The sequence below is a fragment of the Schistocerca gregaria genome, chromosome 8, assembly GCF_023897955.1.
Source record: "Schistocerca gregaria isolate iqSchGreg1 chromosome 8, iqSchGreg1.2, whole genome shotgun sequence".
Taxonomy (NCBI): Eukaryota; Metazoa; Arthropoda; class Insecta; order Orthoptera; family Acrididae; genus Schistocerca; species Schistocerca gregaria.
Window position 1 is genome coordinate 78,561,623 of NC_064927.1, and position 20,776 is coordinate 78,582,398.

Consider the following 20,776-nt stretch of genomic DNA (forward strand, 5'->3'; position numbering starts at 1 on the left):
GTGAAAGGTTTGGGACTACTGGTGACATCTCCATAGGAGTTCACAATAGATGGCTTAGCAGTCTTTTTGTTGTGCTGGTCTGCAACTTAACATCTGCTGTATGAGGTAAGTAGCAATCTATCTTTCTCATAATACTGCCATTATTCCATCATGGATTTCCTATTATTTGACAACATACAGTAAGATGCACAAAACTGAAAACATGACAGGTGGATATGAATTTCCAGGTAGATTATTTATTTACATTGTTTATTGTCATCTTTTGCTTTCTTATATCCATTTAAATATTCTGTTACAATGCATAATACAGTTTCAATTGATATAAGTTCTATTTATATATGTACAGAAATAAGATGGCACAATTTATATACAATAAACTGTTTAGCACAAAAGGTAGCTTCACTTATACAGTATTTATGATTTTCAATGTATAAAACCTGGGTGATTTTGCTTTGCCTCTGTATTTAAATCTTGTAATTAATGGTTGCTAAATGTGTGTCTAAGAATTGTTGTAGCTTTGAATTGCATTCATGTAATACCTCATAAAATGCATTTACCATCTAATGACTGCAACCACAATCAGCAAGGCTGAATGTGGAGAAGTCCCCTTCATTTTCTTGACTCTGTGTGTGTGTGTGTGTGTGTGTGTGTGTGTGTGTGTGTGTGTGTGTGTGTGTGTGTGTGTTTTGATTTGTATGTGCCAATTTCTCAAGTAGTCAACGTGTGTGTTCAGAAATGGGAAAATGGAAATAAGCATAACAAATTACAAACACTTAACAGTTTAAATATCACAATGATAGAATCATAATTAAGCTGTTGTGTAAACCTTTTCTGGCATGTTTAGTAAGATCAGTACTAATCTAAAACAAACAAAAAGGTGATAAATGCCTACCATAACATATTAGTAATCTGTCATATGCTACAATAATCATAAACACACATTTAACATTGTTAGCACTATTATCTATGGCATACATAGTATATACATAGAGGTATAACAACACTTTTATTATTTATAAATGAGAAACGATGTCTTTGATAGTAAAAATGGAATAGCTGAATTAAACAACTACTAATCAATCATTGAAATTAATCAATAATTCTTTAGGAGCTGGCTGGCTTTGCGACATACATCATCATCCCAATTTTATGTACACTCTCTTCATTGGTTATTTTACATGCATGGAGTACCAACTATATAATGAGGATTATAATCTGAAATATAAACAATTCATTGTCCTGCTGCACACTCAAGTAAACCAGCTTGAGCCAGACTTTTGGAATCCGTGAGCAAACAGCAGTATGAAATAGACCATACTGCATGAGTGAAGCTTTACCCATTACAAAATGAACACTTCAACAAATGAATTAATGATTAGTAAACACACATTATGTGACATTAAAAGTTTAGGGGTTAGGCATACAGCAGCTGCACTGAACACAGTCTTGGGTACAAAATTGCTCAGAAAGTTAAACAAAATGACAGCACTTTGTGAAAACCAGATATTGACTAGATAAAAATAATTAATCTCAGCTTCTGAAGATAGAGTAAACTCATACAATTCTATCAGACCCTTCAATTACACAGAGTGTCCTTTTTGTGTGCTTAATTGGTTTGTAACATTCTTCAGTGTGCACTCCAGCTAAAGTAAACTTCACTACAAATATATTAGTAAAATCAGTTTCCTTCTCACAAATATTCTGCTAATCATCAACAGGAAAGATAGCTTTCTTGTGAACTGTTTGATGACATATAACTTAAAACCTGGATGCAATGGGTTGAAATATTTTCCTCATGTGTATCATGTTTGAAAGACTGAACTTCAGAACTGGCACAGAAGAAAGTTTGTTCATTTTCAGTATCACTATGACAAGTTCACCAAGCAAATGCAGTGGAATGGTTATGATCATTCCATGTGCTTTAGTGTCAAGCTTTTAACTTTCCTAAGCTAATTATAAAAAAAATTTTAACAGCTCCACATTTCAAAATAACAATTGTTCACAAGAAGGAGAGAAACTGTGTTTTCAACATAAAGAGTAGTGAATGTTGCATGAATTTACTTTCTTTGCTGCAACAAGCTAATTTATTCATGCATGCATAAATTAACCACATTTTCAAAAAACCCTTGAAAAGCTTGTCAGCAAAATGGTGGAATGTTTTTAAATAGATTCACTGGTCTTTTGGATAGCCACAAGAGAAATAACTTTTAACACCATCTGCATCATGTTCCACGCAATGTCCATCAAAATACTTTTTAATAGCTACACATTAATGATGTTTCAGTTTCAGTAGAGTATAGCCAATACACTGTTTATCTGCAAACTAATGCTGAACATTTATATATATCATTTACATTTATTATCACTCAGTAACAGATTAAAAAATCAATGTTCATCAGTATTACACAAATATTGTTAAAACACAAGCTGTGCAATACATTTACAAATCCAAATTGTTGCACCACTGTCCCTAGCAACATGAATCTTTTGTTATGGAAATATTTCCATTTGTATAATCAATTTGAGGTTTCTGTAGGTACATATGAAATCAAAGTTTTCAGAGTTTCTGTATTTGGTCTCCTTTAGAAAAGTGAAAAAGGATATTAACCAGAAATAAATATCTCCTTCAAACACAAAAATTACATTTGTTAACAAAGTGTTAGTTCTTGTTTTTGGTACTTAAGTTGAAATAACTCAACTAGAAACAGAAGAATTATTAACTTATCAGTTTAACGAGCTGCCAAAGTGACAGAGCTAATCTAGCAACAATTTTCACAATGTTTGTTTGTAAATCTAGATGAAGCACAGCTGACAGCCAGAGTTAGCTTCATACAATAGGTCAATCAATGCTGCCATGTTGTTATCATTTTTATTTATGTTACAGCTACAGTATGATATGATGACATTCAAGAATTAATTATTGTCAGAATCTTGCAATGTTAGTATTACGAGACTGCAGCAAAAATCATGAACAGTTTTTGAAGATGGTGACAGTGATGGTAAGACTTTGTACATACACTGTCAAATCACTGTAGATCTTCCTGATGCAAATAATTCATAATCTAGTTTAGTGACTGAAATAAAGGCTCATATCTCTGATGATTATCCATCTATTTCTCTATGGTAAAAACAGTACATCTGTGTACCATCCATCCAGCTTTAAAAAAATATTTCAAAGCAAGGGGGAAGGGAGTGTACAATAGTTTTCAGGTACATGAACTACAAGATGTCTCATAAACTACATATACCAGTATTTCTCTATAATAGCTTGTGTAAAGTGTTAATAACAGTTAATGACAAAAAGTCTTTTGGATTCTAGCAAATTTTTAAACTTATTCCTTGATCAGAAAACCACACTGAAGAGTAATTATACTATTTCTCAGAAGGTCATGTGCACAATCATGGCAAATTGTGGTGTAACAGAATGAAGAAAATATTTTTTCAATAAGTTTCCGCAGTGCCCTGACTGAAAAATGTTCCTCTATATAATGTGAAAAATATAAAGGAAAGTACATAATATTGAACAACAGTTGAGGTATAATAATTATGAGATAAATCTCTAGTTTGTAAGAGCTCTTAGCAGAGTAGGAAAAAGACAACTTACTTTCTGAAGTATGCAACATTCTAGAGAGCAGCATTTTGAGAGCTGAAAGTCAGTTGCTGTAAAAAATTGCAAATAATGAAAACAACATATAAAACAGCCATGTAGCAGCTGAAGAAATTACTGTTTTTATGGTAAATGGAGAAAGATAGGAAATGATTTCTTTCAGTTTTACTACTTTTTACTAATTCCAATTCGAAAATTAACTGCTTTTTTACAAACAATAGCTCCACTCATGTTACCAAAACAACCCTAATTAATAGTTGGTCAGCCAAGTATCAAATATTATAGCTACTGAAATAAGATGATGGATAATTATTGCTGTTCATATATTACAACTCGTAGAATAAAGTTGTCACAATAAGAGCTTCATTTTGAAAGCTGTACTTTTGTTTCTGATATTGTTTTAATTTATTGCGATGAAGATTTCTCAAATACATAGTAGTTCTATGTTGTTCCTGTAGAACACCTCACATTCTACTTTTTTTTTAATGGAAGGCTGCTGATTTCTGGTAGCATGGTTGCTTTGAGTTTTCAGTGGAAATATATTTCTATAAACTGCTGATCACAGTCGTGAGAGAAAGATAAAAATATTTTCACACATTTTTGTCCTTCCCAGTGTACACCAAATCAGAGGCTAAAACATGTTGATTTGAAATGGGCAACTGCATACAGTTTAAGTATGCCCAGATGAGTGTGTCAATTATGAAATCTGTCAACAAGGTGTGATTAACATTCAGATGCAACTATGGGAGAAATGGGCTGTGTTTTGAAATACAGTGGAATGTATTAATTAGAATTTAATATACTCTGTCATTAGTGGTAATACCTCAGTCCACATATTAGGGAAGTGTTTTGTTATCTTGGGCAACACAGTCATATATATAAATGGCAGGCTTTATGCACAAAGACTACTTTACACCAATAGACATTTAAAAATGATTTGCATTTTTACAGGAGACCAAATAGTGATACATATTGAAAACTGTTTTTCAAACTGATACGCTCTCTAAGAACTGACTGCTGTCACTGATTTAAGGCAAAAATAAAATGTGTAACAATGTTGTAATGTCTAGAAAGAATGCCATTCTAGATATGGTGAAATTACAAACATAATGTTGTGAGAAAATGCCATAAATGAGGAGGTAATCTCTAAATTTTTTGTACACGACTTTTCAGGCAATCACCATAAAACCCCTACAGTTTAAGGAACATTTATCTGCAAAAACTTTGCTAGGGGGAAAAACTTTCTCTACTAATAAAACTGTTGGGTTAAAGCTGCCAGACAGAAGTAGTATTTGGTACCTTCACTTCTTTCATGTCAAATGAGCATACCATCCTATGTCTCAATATAGAAAAAAAATGTGTAGTGATACAATGTCGGCATACACAAATAAGCAGCTCAACTGTAAATATTTTTATCAAATATAATGCTACAAATAGTAACATTCTTGTTCTCCTATCTCCAAGTGAAACACCTCGAACACTCTATATTTCCTAAGTGCTTTTGGTTAATATGAACACCTAATATGACACGGATGTAATACAGTACAAGAAATCCTAAAGGCCAGTGCTGGTAACACGAGATCCCTGATAAATCAAAAAATACAGTAATCGAATACTAATGATCACAGAACAATGTTGAAATATGCACTGGTTCCAACATTACATGGTGCAGTGTCCATTTAATACAAATGTACCACAAACAAAATTAAAATCACAGCCTTGCAGCTGCCATGTCCTTCAGAAGTCATTAAAAAACTAAATACAATTTGCACAGTACCAAAACCGGTATCACAACATGAATGACAGTAAATCAGCAATGCTACTCCTGCACCACTGCTGTCACACTTGCTGCTTCCTCAAGTGCTCCACTTACGAACCAGAAACAATTTACACCCTCTCGAGTTGTAGATACTATACAGTGCATCACAATGAGAATACGTAGTCACCGATGCTGATGCCACTGTCAGTCTCAGGTGGATTCTGTTTCTACATACACACATTACCACTTCCTCTGGGCGGACACCCTTCGGTGAGGGCGCCGGAGACGGTGTCACGGTGGTGACACTACGGTGTCACTCAGGTCTTCTTTCAGCCACTGGGGTATTGTCCGCATACCCAGTTTCTTCAGTAGCTTCACCAGAGCTGTGTTGTGGGAAAGGTAGTACCGCTGCAAATAAGTAACTGACACTATACAATCTGTGAATTACAACCTAATGACATTGATACTTTCAAGGAACAATAAATAAAACCAAAAAACATTCCATTTAACAATGAGTGGTAAAATTAATGAATAATGTGTAATACAAGTTTCACAATTTTGTATTTACTTTAACTAGCATCTTATGCCCATCATCAATAAAATTATGTTCAGTTTATGCTTCTCTAAAACACCTGAGGCCAGTCTTGTCAAATAACTATAGTAACATGAGAGTGACAGTCTGTTCACTTGTAGTAATGTCACTAGAATAAGAAAATAGAAAATTCTATAAGTAAATACCAGCAAAGTTAATTAAGCACCATTCTCTTGTGGGGACATGCTTGTGGTTCATTAACCAATGATTCTCACCAAACATTTTTTTTATTTTCTGGCTAAAATATGCTTAAGTCTGGCCTATGTATAAGAAATAGGGTAAAAGGTTCACATCTAACTTGGATCCAATTTCACTTTTGCCAAAGTTCTCATAAATTCCTTAATTATCTGACCACGAACAACACACCCAAGCAATAGTTTAGATGTCTGATAGTAGTTCATCAGAGTAATTCATAGATTACTGGCATTTGTGACATGTCTGCAGGTAAAATATTAGAAATGTTTGAACATGTGAATCACACCATCCTTTCACATAAATCAGGATATCATCATATTGGAAGAAGTACTAAAAAATGGTTCGAGCCATACTTCTCTCAGAACAGATGAAGGGTTTCAATAGAAAACAAATTAATAGATTAAGCTATCAGTCACTTCCTGACTGTAAATACAAACTATCCACATAAAGACTTATTACTTTTCCCAAAAAAGGTGTCCATTACTCAGGGTCACACATATTTAAAAACTTTCTAGCAAACATATTAAGTTTAGCTACTAACAAAGTATAGTTTCAGCAGAGCCTGAAGAGTTTATGGTAGCCAATTTCTTCTACTCCACTGACAATTTCACAGGAAAACTAACAAAAAATATCACACAAAGCGAGTTCTGTGTAATATTAAACTTCTGCGCATCTTAAGTGTAGTAATGCCTACTTTATAAAGAAACACTGTAAACTATTTTCTGTTGTCATTACTTAGCCACAATGGCCTAGGAATTCACTTCATTATTAATCATTTTATGTCAATTACTGCAGAAATTTCTAAAAGTGCTTTTTTTCTATTGTTTCCCCATATATATGCTTAAGGACACCTGCCTCACTTTCTGTAAAGCAAACTGAAAGCAGATAAATTTTTGCATACATTATGTATATCCTGTACTTTGTTTGTCTTATATGTTCTGCTTCCCCAATGCTCTCTTCACTGTGTGTCTATGGACGGATGGTTAATTTATTTTTTATTTATTTACGTTTTCCTTGCATTGAGACAGCCCAATGATGTCTGAAATAATAATACAACAAATTATATTTACAAAATATGTTACATATTACAATTGTTGCATCTTATATCTATTTTGTACACTTATTACTTTACAGTTGATGTGCTACTGGTTCATATCACAAGGTATGTCTCGGAATTTACTGATTGAATATAAACATTTTCTACCAGAAAAATGTTTAATTTTGTGTTAAAATTAGTCCCCTTACGTGGTCTTAGACAGATTGGTAGATCTGTTAATTCCAATCAAACCACTGATGTATCTGATTCAATCTGTCATTTATAATTTTATTCCTTTCCAAAAGTAGTTATATTTTGTTCTGGTGTTGTGATTGTGAACATCAGTGCATTTGATAGTTTCCTTTGGTAATTAAATTCAAATATGTATAATGAATATACTGTCAAGTATCTGTGCTGTACAAATGCTTCAAGGCATGACCTTCTGCGGCTTATCCCGTGTAGGCCTTATTCATTGTTTCTGTAACAGCAGCATTCTTTTTAAGTCAATATCAGCTCCACAGCCTCATAATTCAATCCTAAAGTTAAGAAAGGGGTTAACAGTTCCACAGTAAACCATATTTAATGTTTCATTCCAAACTATCTTTGCAGTCTGGCTACGAAGATTCTAAGCCTCTACCGACTTTGCCATTCAAAGTTAATGTGATTTATCCACCACAGAAATTTACAGCTGACAGTTCCTGTTACTGTGATTTTACATACATAGTAACTGTAGTCCGAAACTGCTGACCAGCCAAAGGCATCGACAATGAGTCATCAAAAACCACAAAAGGCACTGACAGTGATGAATGAACGAAAAGACGTGACAGAATGACAATTCTGGCATGTAGAACAAATTGAGAACCTAGACACAGCAATATCTGAAGCCAAGAAATGCTGGGTGCAAGGAACGATATGGGCATGCACTCGGAATGCAACTGGGGTGCAGCCCCCTGCACTGCTGCAAGTGCTGAAATGTTGGTGTGTTGGGCGTGGCCCACACCTAGCACTGTGACTGTGACAGCAGTGCTCATAAACATTAGGAATGCTACCTACCGGCTGCTGTCTAGGTCCACACGTTCCGGTGGGCTCTCGAACTCGTCAGGCCCTGAAATGGTTGATTAGGACCTGAAGTGCCCTGGACAATGCTGCAGAAAGCGAGTCAGTGTGCTGGCTGCGGAGCCCGCCAGCTGAGAGAAGGAACATGGGATGTCAGGCAATTCACTGGGAACAGCAGTGTGGGAGACAATTGTTGGGTGGATGGGCGCTGGGGCAAGGTCTCAACTTCTAAACCTGCATCCGTGTGAACTGCTGAATTGTACCCACACGCTCGAGGGGTTCGCGAGGGCAAGGACTCCAACTCTGAGTTACCCACTGGTGGTGGTGCAGTCAGTAGGCAAGGACAGAGTTAGTCGTCGTGCCAATGCTCCGAACTATCGAAAGTCAATGGTCCTACTGATGGATATCCACAATTACAGCCAGTACCCGCAAAGGTTTTGCTCCACAGGAATGTGACCAGATCACTGAACCTCAGGGGTATCGTCCAGCATGTCGGATCGAGGGTTCTCAGGCCTGCGGTGGCGGAGGAGAATATGTGGCTGGCACCCACAGAGAAGCTCTGCTGGGCTGCAGTCACAAATAGGGGTGGTCTGGCAGGTGTTCGGGAACATTGTGAGTGCCACTGTGGTGATAAATGTGCCCAATGCTTTCAACATTTGTCATTTAAACGTACGCGCCATCTGCTCTGCATCACCATTAGAGGAACGGTAAAAAGATGGGCGGCTAAACAAATATTTAATGCCACTGGAAACTGTTCGAAGGCCATCGGTGTGAACTGCGGCTCGCTGTTGGATAACAGAGTGCGGGGAAGGCCTCCGATAGCAAGAATTTGGGAAAGAGCATCACGTGAGGTAGTTGTAAGGGTGAATACCATGTTAACCACATAGAGTTCAAAAAGAGAACAGCAAATGAATGCGGTCTCAGGGATAAAGAGTGGGACAGGGAGTGAAAGACTGAGAAGGAGCAGCCCAATGTTGAACACGTGCAGAACAGCTGCGCACCGTAGCCTCTACGTTTGTGGTCAGTCCTGGCAACTAGATATGTTGCCTGTCAAGGGCTTTCATCTGCCCATGATGGAGGAGTTCCTAGATGTGAGAGCATAAAGTATATGGGATGACAACAGGTAGAGATCTGCCTCTGTATCCAGCAGGAGAACATTGAAGACAATGAGGAAGACCAGCTCAGACACGGAGTTCTGAATCAGCAGATTTGGACAAATGAGTACACCACTCACGTAGCACACCGTGCATAACATGTCATAAGACAGGGTCACAGCATGTGCCTGCGGTGATGTGAGTAGCAGGAATGAGAAACCCAACCAAGGCATGTTGTTCTATGTCAATGTGGACCAACACTGGAGTCTTTGAGCCATCCACTCTGGGAGCTGAGAGTGTGGCCCAAAGAGTGCTATCAATGGTTTGTGGTCAGTAATGAGGGTAAACTTAGTCCCAAAGAGGCACACGTAGAGCTTTTTAATGGCAAAGATAATCGTTAAATCCTCTCTTTCTATCTGTACTGAGCACTAGAACTACACCAGTGCAACAGCAGGAAATATCAGCAGCCAAAACGAGGGGCACAATGAGGTAAAGGGAGTAAGGCGGGGCACGATGAGGTAAAGGGAGTAAGGCGGGGCACTGAACGTAATGTGTGCTTCACCTTGATGAGAGCATGCTCACAGGCAGTTGAGAACTGGAACTGAATGCCCTTCTTCTGCAGCTGCTTGGGTGGGTGCCCAATGTGAGCTACTTGTAAAATCAACTTAGAATAATAATTCACTTTACCCAAAAAAGCCTGCAGCTCCTGTAAGTTTATGGGAGGTGGGAGACAGTCAACAGCCAAAATGTTGTGGATAGTGTGCTGAATCCCGTCTTCGTTGAGCAAGTGTCCAAAGTATTCCACTTGCCCCTGAAGAAACTTACATTTGTGTACACAACACCTGAGCCCTGCACCATGCAACATAGTAATGATGGTGCAGAGGTTGCACTGGGGTCTTGGCACTTAGCACTCATAACTATTAAGTTATCTCAGAAACTGGTATAAGCAGGAATGAACACGGTTAACTGTTCCGTGTGTCACTGGAAGATTGCTGGACCAGAAAGGTCCCAAAGGGCAAACATTTGTATTTGTACAAAACAAAGGGAGTATCGATGACAGTAATACACTGTTAATCCTGATTCGGTGAGATCTGTAAATAAGCATTGGCGAGGTGTATCTTACAAAAATGTTTATCACTGATGAGCTTTGTAAGGAGGTTCTCTAGACGTGGTATGGGGTAGGTTTCCACATGTGCCTGGGCATTAATTGTTGACTGAAAATCTCCACATAGCTGGACAGATCCATTTAGTTTCTTACCCACCACCAGCGGTGTGGGACAAGCACTAGTTATGACAGATTCAAATATCCCACCTCCATGAAGGTGATAGAGTACAAGTTTAACTGCTGTCCATAGGGAGACTGAAAGGGGATGTGCCCAACAAAAACAGGGCACCGCATCTGGCTGTAGAGAAATATGCACCTCAAAATTGGTGGCACACCCCAGGCCAGATTTGAATAAGGAGACACAAAGGTCATCACATTCCTGGAAGTAACTGTGTCTGACACAAACTGAACTTCCTCTGTGATGGAGAGCTGCAGTGCACAACTTCACATCAGGGGCCAATTGGACCACCATGTCACTAATCGAGGAACCAGCATACAATGTATTGCAAGACGGGTTTGCACAAGTGAAATCACAACATTGACCCAGTCCCTGAAAATCTGTTGCCTATGAGCAGTATGATTGACCAGGTTGATTGTGGTATTAATGGAATTCAAGGCACGACGTGATCACATGGAAACTTTGTGAACATGATGTTAGTCGCCATGAAACAACGTATTTGCACAGGTTCTATTTTGAAATGTATTGCATGCAGAGGGGATGCACAAGAATTCCATAATATTTCATTTTAAAAACAACAAATAATCAGGAATTTATTGAACAACATTAACATTTAAATAATATTGTCATACAAAAGTATCATTTATAAATTATTTTACATTTTGCTATTACCGTAAACATAAACAATCAGGTATTGATCCAAATGTTTAGTAGTAAGATTGTGTCTTTGATCACTCAAAGCATGTTTATCATCAGAAAAGGACTGTTTTACATCAACTGAGGTAAATGGACAGTACTTGAATTTGGGTCCTATGTTCACTCTTATTATTTCTGGCAAAAGTTCACCCATCCCATTAACAAAACCATCCATTTGGGACATGGGTTCAATGCTTGGTTATAGCTCAAAACAATGAGAAGTTCACTACATTAATTACACTCATTAACTGAATAGATTCATTTAGTGCCAAACCTTTAGTTTTAGCTTTTCAATACTCACAGGTATATGGGAAAAATGAGTGCTAAATACAGCAATGTCTTTTTTCTTTTTTAATGCTGGCATCATCAATGGAATCATTAAATGCTTCCTTGAACTGGCAAACTACCAAACCCTCTGTGCTATCAGAGTCATTTACTATGCCTCTGATGGCCTTGAAATGTTCACTGTAAGACAACATAGCTTCAACAAACAGATCCCAACAAGTTAGCACTGGTATGAGAGATAGTCATATTTGGCAGTTTTTCTTTGTAGGTCTTGATGCACACAGGCACCTTAAGAAAAACTTTCTTTGTGAATTATTTACAATCCCAAATGTGGGTCGTACCTCTTCAGAAAAGCAATGTATGAATGTACTCCCTGAGCAAAGCACATCACATGAATCGAATTGGGGTAAAATACTTTGAGGGCTTTCCTTGCTTTGATCATAAAGGGAGTAGTGTCTGAGAGAAACACACTCTTTCATCTGCAGAAGATTTTGGAAATATTTTTCTAATACCCTCATTCACAAATCTGGTGATCATAAAAGATGTAATGTCCACATCTGTCATTTGTTTCATCAACTGAAATCCAAATAATGTTGTCCTTGAGTTCACTGCATATTTCTTCCAGCACATGTAGGTAAGTTGTCGGTATATAATTTTTATGAAATTTGATTCATCTGGTATATTTTGATTTGAGCAATATTTCCACAGGAAACCTTTGAGGATAGGGTTTGTAAGTACTTGAAGAGGAAGGAATATTACTAGCAATGAATGCTTCACATAGATCCATGTTAATGCATTTTTTTTAAGGTTAAATCCTGCTAGTGCTATTTGCCACTGTCATAAGTTGTTGTCGTGGGCCTAAAAGGGCTTCAGTCAGAAAGGGTGCAGGCCGAAGAACACAGGAAGAATGTAGATACAGGAACCATCGGTATAACACTTGTAAACTGTCGTAGCTGTATTGGGAAAGTACCAGCGCTAATAGAAAGAATTGATGTTCAAACCATTATAGGCACTGAAAGCTGGCTAAAGCCAGACATAAGTTCAGCTGAAATTTTTGCGAAGAACTTAACGGTGTTCTAAATGAATAGGCTAAACACAGTTCGTGGTGGCATGTTTGTTGCTGTTAGAAGTAGTTTATCTTGTCACAAAATTGAAGTAAATAGTTCTTGTGTGTTAGTATGGGCAGAGGTCATTCTTGGCAACCAGAATAAAATAATAATTGGATCCTTTTGCTGACTTCCCAATTCAGATGATACAATTGCTCATATATTCAAAGAAATCTTTAGTTTGATTTCAAACACACTCGACTCAGACAATTATAGTTGGTGGTGACTTCAATTTACCCTCAATATGTTGGCGAAAATACATGTTTAATTCCAGAGGTACGCATAAAACATCATCCGAAATTGTCCTAAACACATTCTCAGAAAATTATTTTGAGCACTTAGTACATGAGCCCACGCAAATAGCAAACAGTTGTGAAAACATACTTAACCTCTTAGCAACAAATGATCCCAAGTTAATAACAAGCATCAAAATGGATACAGGCATTAGTGACCAAAGGGTTGTCGTAGCGAGATTGAATACTGTAACTTCCAAATCCCACAAAAAAATATACCTATTCAAAAAACCTGATAAAAATTCACTTGATTCCTTCCTGAGAGACAATCTCCATTCCTTCCAAATTAACAATCTATGTATAGACCAGATGAATTCAAAGAAGTAGTATCAGCAGCAATTGAGAGATTCATACGAAATAAATTAACAAATGACGGGGAACTGATCCCCCACGGTACACAAAACAGGCCAGAATTCTATTGCAGAAACAACAACAACAACAACAACAACAACAAACATCAAATTTAAAGAGACACAAAATCTCCAAGACTGACAATGATTTACAGAAGCTCGAAATTTAGCATAGACTTCAATGCGAGGTGCCTATAATAGTTTCCACAATGAAACTTTGTCTCAAAACCTGGCAGAAAATCCAAAGAGATTCTGGTCATATGTGAAGTATGCTAGCAGCATGACACCATCAAAGCCTTCTCTGCGCAATAGCAATGGAGCTACGATCAAAGACAGTGCTGTGAAAGCAGAGTTACTAAACATAGCCTTTCAAAATTCCCTCGCAAAAGAAGATGAAGTAAATATTCCATAATTCAAATCAAGAACAGCTGCAAACATTAGTAACTTAGAAATATATATCTATGGAGCAGTGAAACAATTTAAATAATTGCATAAAAGAAAGTCTTCTGGCCCAGACTGTATACCAATCAGGTTCCTTTCAGAGTTTAACAATCATATACAACCATTTGCTAGATGAAAGATCTGTACCCAAAGAGTATAAAGTTGCACAAGTCACTAACAAATTCTACATCTATCTACATCTGCATCCATACTCCACAAACCACCTGACAGTGTGTGGCGGAGGGTACTCTTGAGTACCTCTATCGGTTCTCCCTTCTATTCCAGTCTCATATTTTTCGTGGAAAGGAGGATTGTCAGTATACTTCTGTTTGGGCTCCAATCTCTCTGATTTTACCCTCATGGCCTCTTCACAAGATATACTTAGGAGGGAGCAATATACTGCTTGACTCTTCGGTGAAGGTATGTTCTCAAAACTTTAACAAAAGCCCGTACCAAGCTACTGAGCATCTCTCCTGCAGAGTCTTGCACTGGAGTTTATCTATCATCTCCGTAATGCTGTCGCGATTACTAAATGATCCTGTAACGAAGCACGCTGCTCTCCGTTGGATCTTCTCTATCTCTTCTATCAACCCTATCTGGTACGGATCCCACACTGCTGAGCAGTATTCAAGCAGTGGTCAAACAAGCGCACTGTAACCTACTTCCTTCGTTTTCAGATTGCATTTCCTTAGGGTTCTTCCAATGAAGCTCAGTCTGGCATCTGCTTTACCGACGATCAACTTTATATGATCATTCCATTTTAAATCACTCCTAATGCATACTCCCAGATAATTTATGGAATTAACTGCTTCCAGTTGCTGACCTGCTATATTGTAGCTAAATGATAAGGGCTCTATCTTTCTATGTATTCGCAGCACTTGTCTACATTGAGATTCAATTCCCATTCCCTGCACCATACGTCAATTCGCTGCAGATCCTCCTGCATTTCAGTACAAGTTTCCATTGTTACAACCTCTTGATACACCACAGCATCATCTGCAAAAAGCCTCAGTGAACTTCTGATGTCATCCACCAGGTCATTTATGTATATTGTGAATAGCAACGGTCATATGACACTCCCCTGCAACACACCTGAAATCACTCTTACTTCGGAAGACTTCTCTCCATTGAGAATGACATGCTGGGTTCTGTTATCTAGGAACTCCTCAATCCAATCACACAATTGGTCTGATAGTCCATATGCTCTTACTTTGTTCATTAAATGACTGTGGGGAACTGTATCGAACGCCTTGCGGAAGTCAAGAAACATGGCATCTACCAGTGAACCCGTGTCTATGGCCCTCTGAGTCTCATGGACGAATAGTGCAAGCTGAGTTTCACACAACCATCTTTTTCAAAACCCATGCTGATTCCTACAGAGTAGATTTCTAGTCTCCAGAAAAGTCATTATACTCGAACATAATACATGTTCCAAAATTCTACAATTGATCGACGTTAGAGATATAGGTCCATATTTCTGCACATCTGTTCGACGTCCCTTCTTGAAAACAGGGATGACCTGTGCCCATTTCCAATCCTTTGGAATGCTACGCTCTTATAGAGACCTACGGTACACCACTGCAAGAAGGGGGGCAAGTTCCTTCGCATACTCTGTGTAAAATCGAACTGGTATCCCATTAGGTCCAGCGGCCTTTCCTCTTTTGAGCGATTTTAATTGTTTCTCTATCCCTCTGTCGTCTATTTCGATATCTACCATTTTGTCACCTGTGCGACAATCTAGAGAAGGAACTACAGTGCAGTCTTCCTCTGTGAAACAGCTTTGGAAAAAGACATTTAGTATTTTGGCCTCTGTTTCAGTACCATTTTGGTCACAGAGTGTCTGGACATTTTGTTTTGATCCACCTACTGCTTTGACATAAGACCAAAATTTCTTAGGATTTTCTGCCAAGTCAGTACATAGAACTTTACTTTCGAATTCATTGAACACCTCTCACATAGCCCTCCTCACACTACATTTTGTTTCATGTAATTTTTGTTAGTCTTCAATGCTTTGGCTATGTTTATGTTTGCTGTGAAGTTCCCTTTGCTTCCGCAGCAGTTTTCTAACTCAGTTGTTGTACCTCGGTGGCTCTTTTCCATCTCTTACGATCTTGCTTGGCACATACTCATCTAATGCATATTGTACGATGGTTTTGAACTTTGTCCACTGATCCTCAACACTATATGTTTTCTTCCTACCTTTTTTAATATTTCTGTTTACGGCTGAAATCATTGATGCCGTAAGCACTTTATGATCGCTGATTCCGTGTTCTGTGTTAACTGTTTCAAATAGTTCGGGTCTGTTTGTCACCAGAAGGTCTTATGTTATCACCACAAGTCAGTTCTCTGTTTAACTGCTCAATGTAGTTTTCAGATAAAGTACTTAAAAAAATTTCACTGGATTCTTTGTCCCTGCCACCCATTATGAACGTTTGAGTCTCCATGTCTATATCCAGCAAATTAAAATCTCCACCCAGAACTATAACATGGTGGGGCAATGTACTTGAAATAGTTTTCAAATTATTCTTCAGGTGCTCAGTCACAACAGCTGCCGAGTCCGGGGGCCTATAGAGACATCCAATTACCGTGTCTGAGCCTGCTTTAACCATGACCTTCACCCAAATCATTTCACATTTTGGATCTCCGTCAATTTCCTTCGATACTATTGCACTTCTTATCGCTATAAACACACACCCCGCTACACTGTCCAGCCTGTCTCTGCGGTATACATTCCAATCTGAGTTTAGGATTTCATTACTTTGAAGAACATGGTCTATTGTCACACAGTCAACACAGATTTAGAAAACATCATTTTTATGAAACACAACTAGGTCTTTACTCACACAAAGTGCTGAGTGCTATTGAGACTGTACTACACAAGTGGCTTGTAGCAAAATTTCCTGCTTATGGAATACTGTCTCAGTTATGAGACCGGATTCGTGATTTCCTGTCAGAGAGATCACAGCTCGTAGTAATTGACAGAAAGTCATCGAGTAAAAGAGAAGTGATTTCTGGCATTCCCCAAGGTAGTGCTGTAGGCCCTTTGGTGTTCCTTACCAACATAAGTGAATTAGGAGACAATCTGAGCAGCCGTCTTAGGTTGTTTGTAGATGATGCTGCCATTTATTGATTAATAAAGTCATCAGAAGATCAAAACAAATTGCAAAATGATATAGAAAACATATGTGTATGCTGTGAAAATTGGCAATTGACCCTAAATAATGAAAAGTGTAAGGTCGTCAACAGGAGTGCTAAAAGGAATCCATTAAACTTCAGTTACATGATAAATCAGTCAAATCTAAAGGCCATAAATTCAACTAAATACCTAGGAAATACACTCCTGGAAATGGAAAAAAGGACACATTGACACCGGTGTGTCAGACCCACCATACTTGCTCCAGACACTGCGAGAGGGCTGTACAAGCAATGATCACACGCATGGCACAGCGGACACACCAGGAACCGCGGTGTTGGCTGTCGAATGGCGCTAGCTGCGCAGCATTTGTACACCGCCGCCGTCAGTGTCAGCCAGTTTGCCGTGGCATACGGAGCTCCATCGCAGTCTTTAACACTGGTAGCATGCCACGACAGCGTGGATGTGAACCGTATGTGCAGTTGACGGACTTTGAGCGAGGGCGTATAGTGGGCATGCGGGAGGCCGGGTGGACGTACCGCCGAATTGCTCAACACGTGGGGCGTGAGGTCTCCACAGTACATTGATGTTGTCACCAGTGGTCGGCGAAAGGTGCACGTGCCCGTCGACCTGGGACCGGACCGCAGCAACGCACGGATACACGCCAAGACCGTAGGATCCTACGCAGTGCCGTAGGGGATAGCACCGCCACTTCCCAGCAAATTAGGGACACTGTTGCTCCTGGGGTATCGGTGAGGACCATTCGCAACCATCTCCATGAGGCTGGGCTACGGTCCCGCACACCGTTAGGCCGTCTTCCGCTCACACCCCAACATCGTGCAGCCCGCCTCCAGTGGTGTCGCGACAGGCGTGAATGGAGGGACGAATGGAGATGTGTCGTCTTCAGCGATGAGAGTCGCTTCTGCCTTGGTGCCAATGATGGTCGTATGCGTGTTTGGCGTCGTGCAGGTGAGCGCCACAATCAGGACTGCATACGACCGAGGCACACAGGGCCAACACCCGGCATCATGGTGTGGGGAGCGATCTCCTACACTGGCCGTACACCTCTGGTGATCGTCGAGGGGACACTGAATAGTGCACGGTACATCCAAACCATCATCGAACCCATCGTTCTACCATTCCTAGACTGGCAAGGGAACTTGCTGTTCCAACAGGACAATGCACGTCCACATGTATCCCGTGCCACCCAACGTGCTCTAGAAGGTGTAAGTCAACTACCCTGGCCAGCATATCTCCGGACCTGTCCCCCATTGAGCATGTTTGGGACTGGATGAAGCATCGTCTCACGCGGTCTGCACGTCCAGCACGAACGCTGGTTCAACTGAGGTGCCAAGTTGAAATGGCATGGCAAGCCGTTCCACAGGACTACATCCAGCATCTCTACGATCGTCTCCATGGGAGAATAGCAGCCTGCATTGCTGCGAAAGGTGGATATACACTGTACTAGTGCCGACATTGTGCATGCTCTGTTGCCTGTGTCTATGTGCCTGTGGTTCTGTCAGTGTGATCATGTGATGTATCTGACCCCAGGAATGTGTCAATAAAGTTCCCCCTTCCTGGGACAATGTATTCACAGTGTTCGTATTTCAAGTTCCAGGAGTGTACAATTACAAACAACTTAAATTGGAAGGAACACACAGAAAATGTTGTGGGGAAGACTAACCAAAGACAGCATTTTTTTTTGGCAGGACATTTACAAAATGTAACAGGTCTACTAAAGAGACAGCCTACACTATGCTTGTCTGTGCTCTTTTTAGAATACCACTGCATGGTGTGGGATCCTTACCAGACAGGACTGACAGAGTGCATCAAAAAAGTTCAAAGAAGGGGAGCACATTTTGTATTATCGCAAAATAGGGAAGAAAGTGTCACTGAGATGATACAGGCTTTGGGATGGACATCATTAAAAAAAAAGAAAGGCATTTTTCATTGCAGCGGAACCTTCTCACAAAATTTCAATCACCAATTTTCTCCACCGAATGTGAAAATATTTTGTTGATGCTGACATACATAGAGATGATCACCATGATAAAATAAGGGAAATCAGAGCTTGCACGGAAAGGTATAGATGTTCATTCTTTCCACAGGCTTTGCAAGATTGGAATAATAGAGAATTGTGAAGGTGGTTCAATGAACCCTTTGCTAGGCACTTAAATGTGATTTACAGAGTATCCTCATAGCTGTAGATGTCAATGAATGGACATGTGACTAACAACTTGCATAATTTAATGTAATTGTTGCTGACACGTGCAGTGTGACAGGGGAGAGGATTAAGTGGGGGCATGAGTGGCAGGAGCACTGACACTGCCTGCCTGTTCATCCTCATCCTCGTCCTTAATAGCTTACTCAAACAGTTCACTTAACTGAGAGAGTAGTTTGGCCTTTCTGTTTCTGTTTAAGTGCAGTCCACGGCTTATGTGTGCAGCACAGTTCATTTTACTTAAATCTAGCAAACATACATGGTTATATAATCTAATCTACATCTTGTTACATGGTTACAGCTGCAAAACACCATGGAATGCATGACAAGAAGCTGGACACTAAGAAGAAGCAAAATTAAAGTTAGGCATTTTAACAAAATCCAGGATTATTATCCAAAATTATATTTAGAGGAAAAAATATGGTGTCCGCTTTCACAGAGTGACCATGGCAACGCTCTAGAAATCTCTGTTGTGAGGAATAGGTGACTGGTAACACACAATACAATGCACTGGTGTGAACTCTGAATATTTTCTTTGATATGCAGCAAACAGGTCAGTATGTCATATAGAAGCAGAAACACAAAACGGGAAGTGTGAGTACACAGTCATATGGAGTGAACTGGAATTGTGCACAACTGAATTTTTCTGCTTCACTTATTTCAAACATTATCTCTCTTTTGAAAATTATTCTTCTTATTATTGGTTTGATAAAAAGAAGATGTTAATTAACATGAAACACACCTGCAACAACTTGTATGACTTTTCTTCCATTGGAGGGTATTGCCTCCCTTTGCTGCGTCCAAGGCATTTTGTATGATCTCCATTTATCACCTGGCAGAAGAAACCCTTTTTGGGATCATATCTGTGTAACAGAAAACATTTTTAAAAAAAGGTTTTTCAGTTATGAATTACATGAAAATTCATTTATAGATACAACATAGTATACACTTCCTTTCCTCATAAATGAAAATTGATATTCCCTTTCTCACAAAAACTTTTGTACCAAACACAGAAACACATTTCCAATCACGAAAATTATGTCCAAAAATACCCTTTCAGGCCAGTAAAATTTTTAAAGTTACACAGGAAACTGTCTGATCTATGAAGCAATTATTCTGGAACATTCCAACTGCAAACAGGTAACGCCATTGTCAATGGGTACAAAGTTGCTTACCGGTATACGAGTTGGGTTGACGCTATGCTAATATATCCTATGTGTCTACAGTAACCAAATATCTGCTATATGTAACACTTTTACAACTGAACAAAAAGGCATATTTAATCTTTACAAATTTTGTATTGTTCCCAAACTTGTGTGCGAGATAAAATATTCCTCAAAGATTCGCTGAAAGTGTAACTGTTAATCTTTCTGTTGACAATATCCGAATATACTGAAAACACACACGCACTTTATTACCTCATTGCTGATAGGAGCTAATGATCATAAGAACTGTGGAAAGTAATGACTTTGACCTTGTTAAACTAACCATCCCAAATGTTCTATGAAGCACTGGAAATCTAACTCAAGGAATATAAATTTTTAGCTGGCACACCTGGAATACTATAAAAGTGTGTCACAGTTGTGCTGCCTTACTTAGTACAAAAACTGTTTCTTTATTTCCTCCTTC

General features: G+C 38.9%; 1 protein-coding gene across 5 annotated transcripts in view; it reads right to left on the minus strand.

Moving 5' to 3' along the window:
• Positions 1–232: 232 nt before the first annotated feature.
• LOC126284041 (bifunctional heparan sulfate N-deacetylase/N-sulfotransferase) overlaps positions 233–20,776 on the minus strand; it is a 1,095,215-nt gene continuing 1,074,671 nt past the window's right edge. For all 5 annotated transcript variants that reach the window (XM_049982613.1, XM_049982616.1, XM_049982612.1 and 2 more), the window contains 2 exons: positions 19,890–20,010; positions 233–5,774 (listed from right to left, as the gene is read on the minus strand). In XM_049982613.1, coding sequence (XP_049838570.1) covers positions 5,658–5,774; positions 19,890–20,010 — 238 coding nt within the window. In that variant the 3' untranslated portion in view covers positions 233–5,657. The remainder of the gene's footprint in view (positions 5,775–19,889; positions 20,011–20,776) is intronic.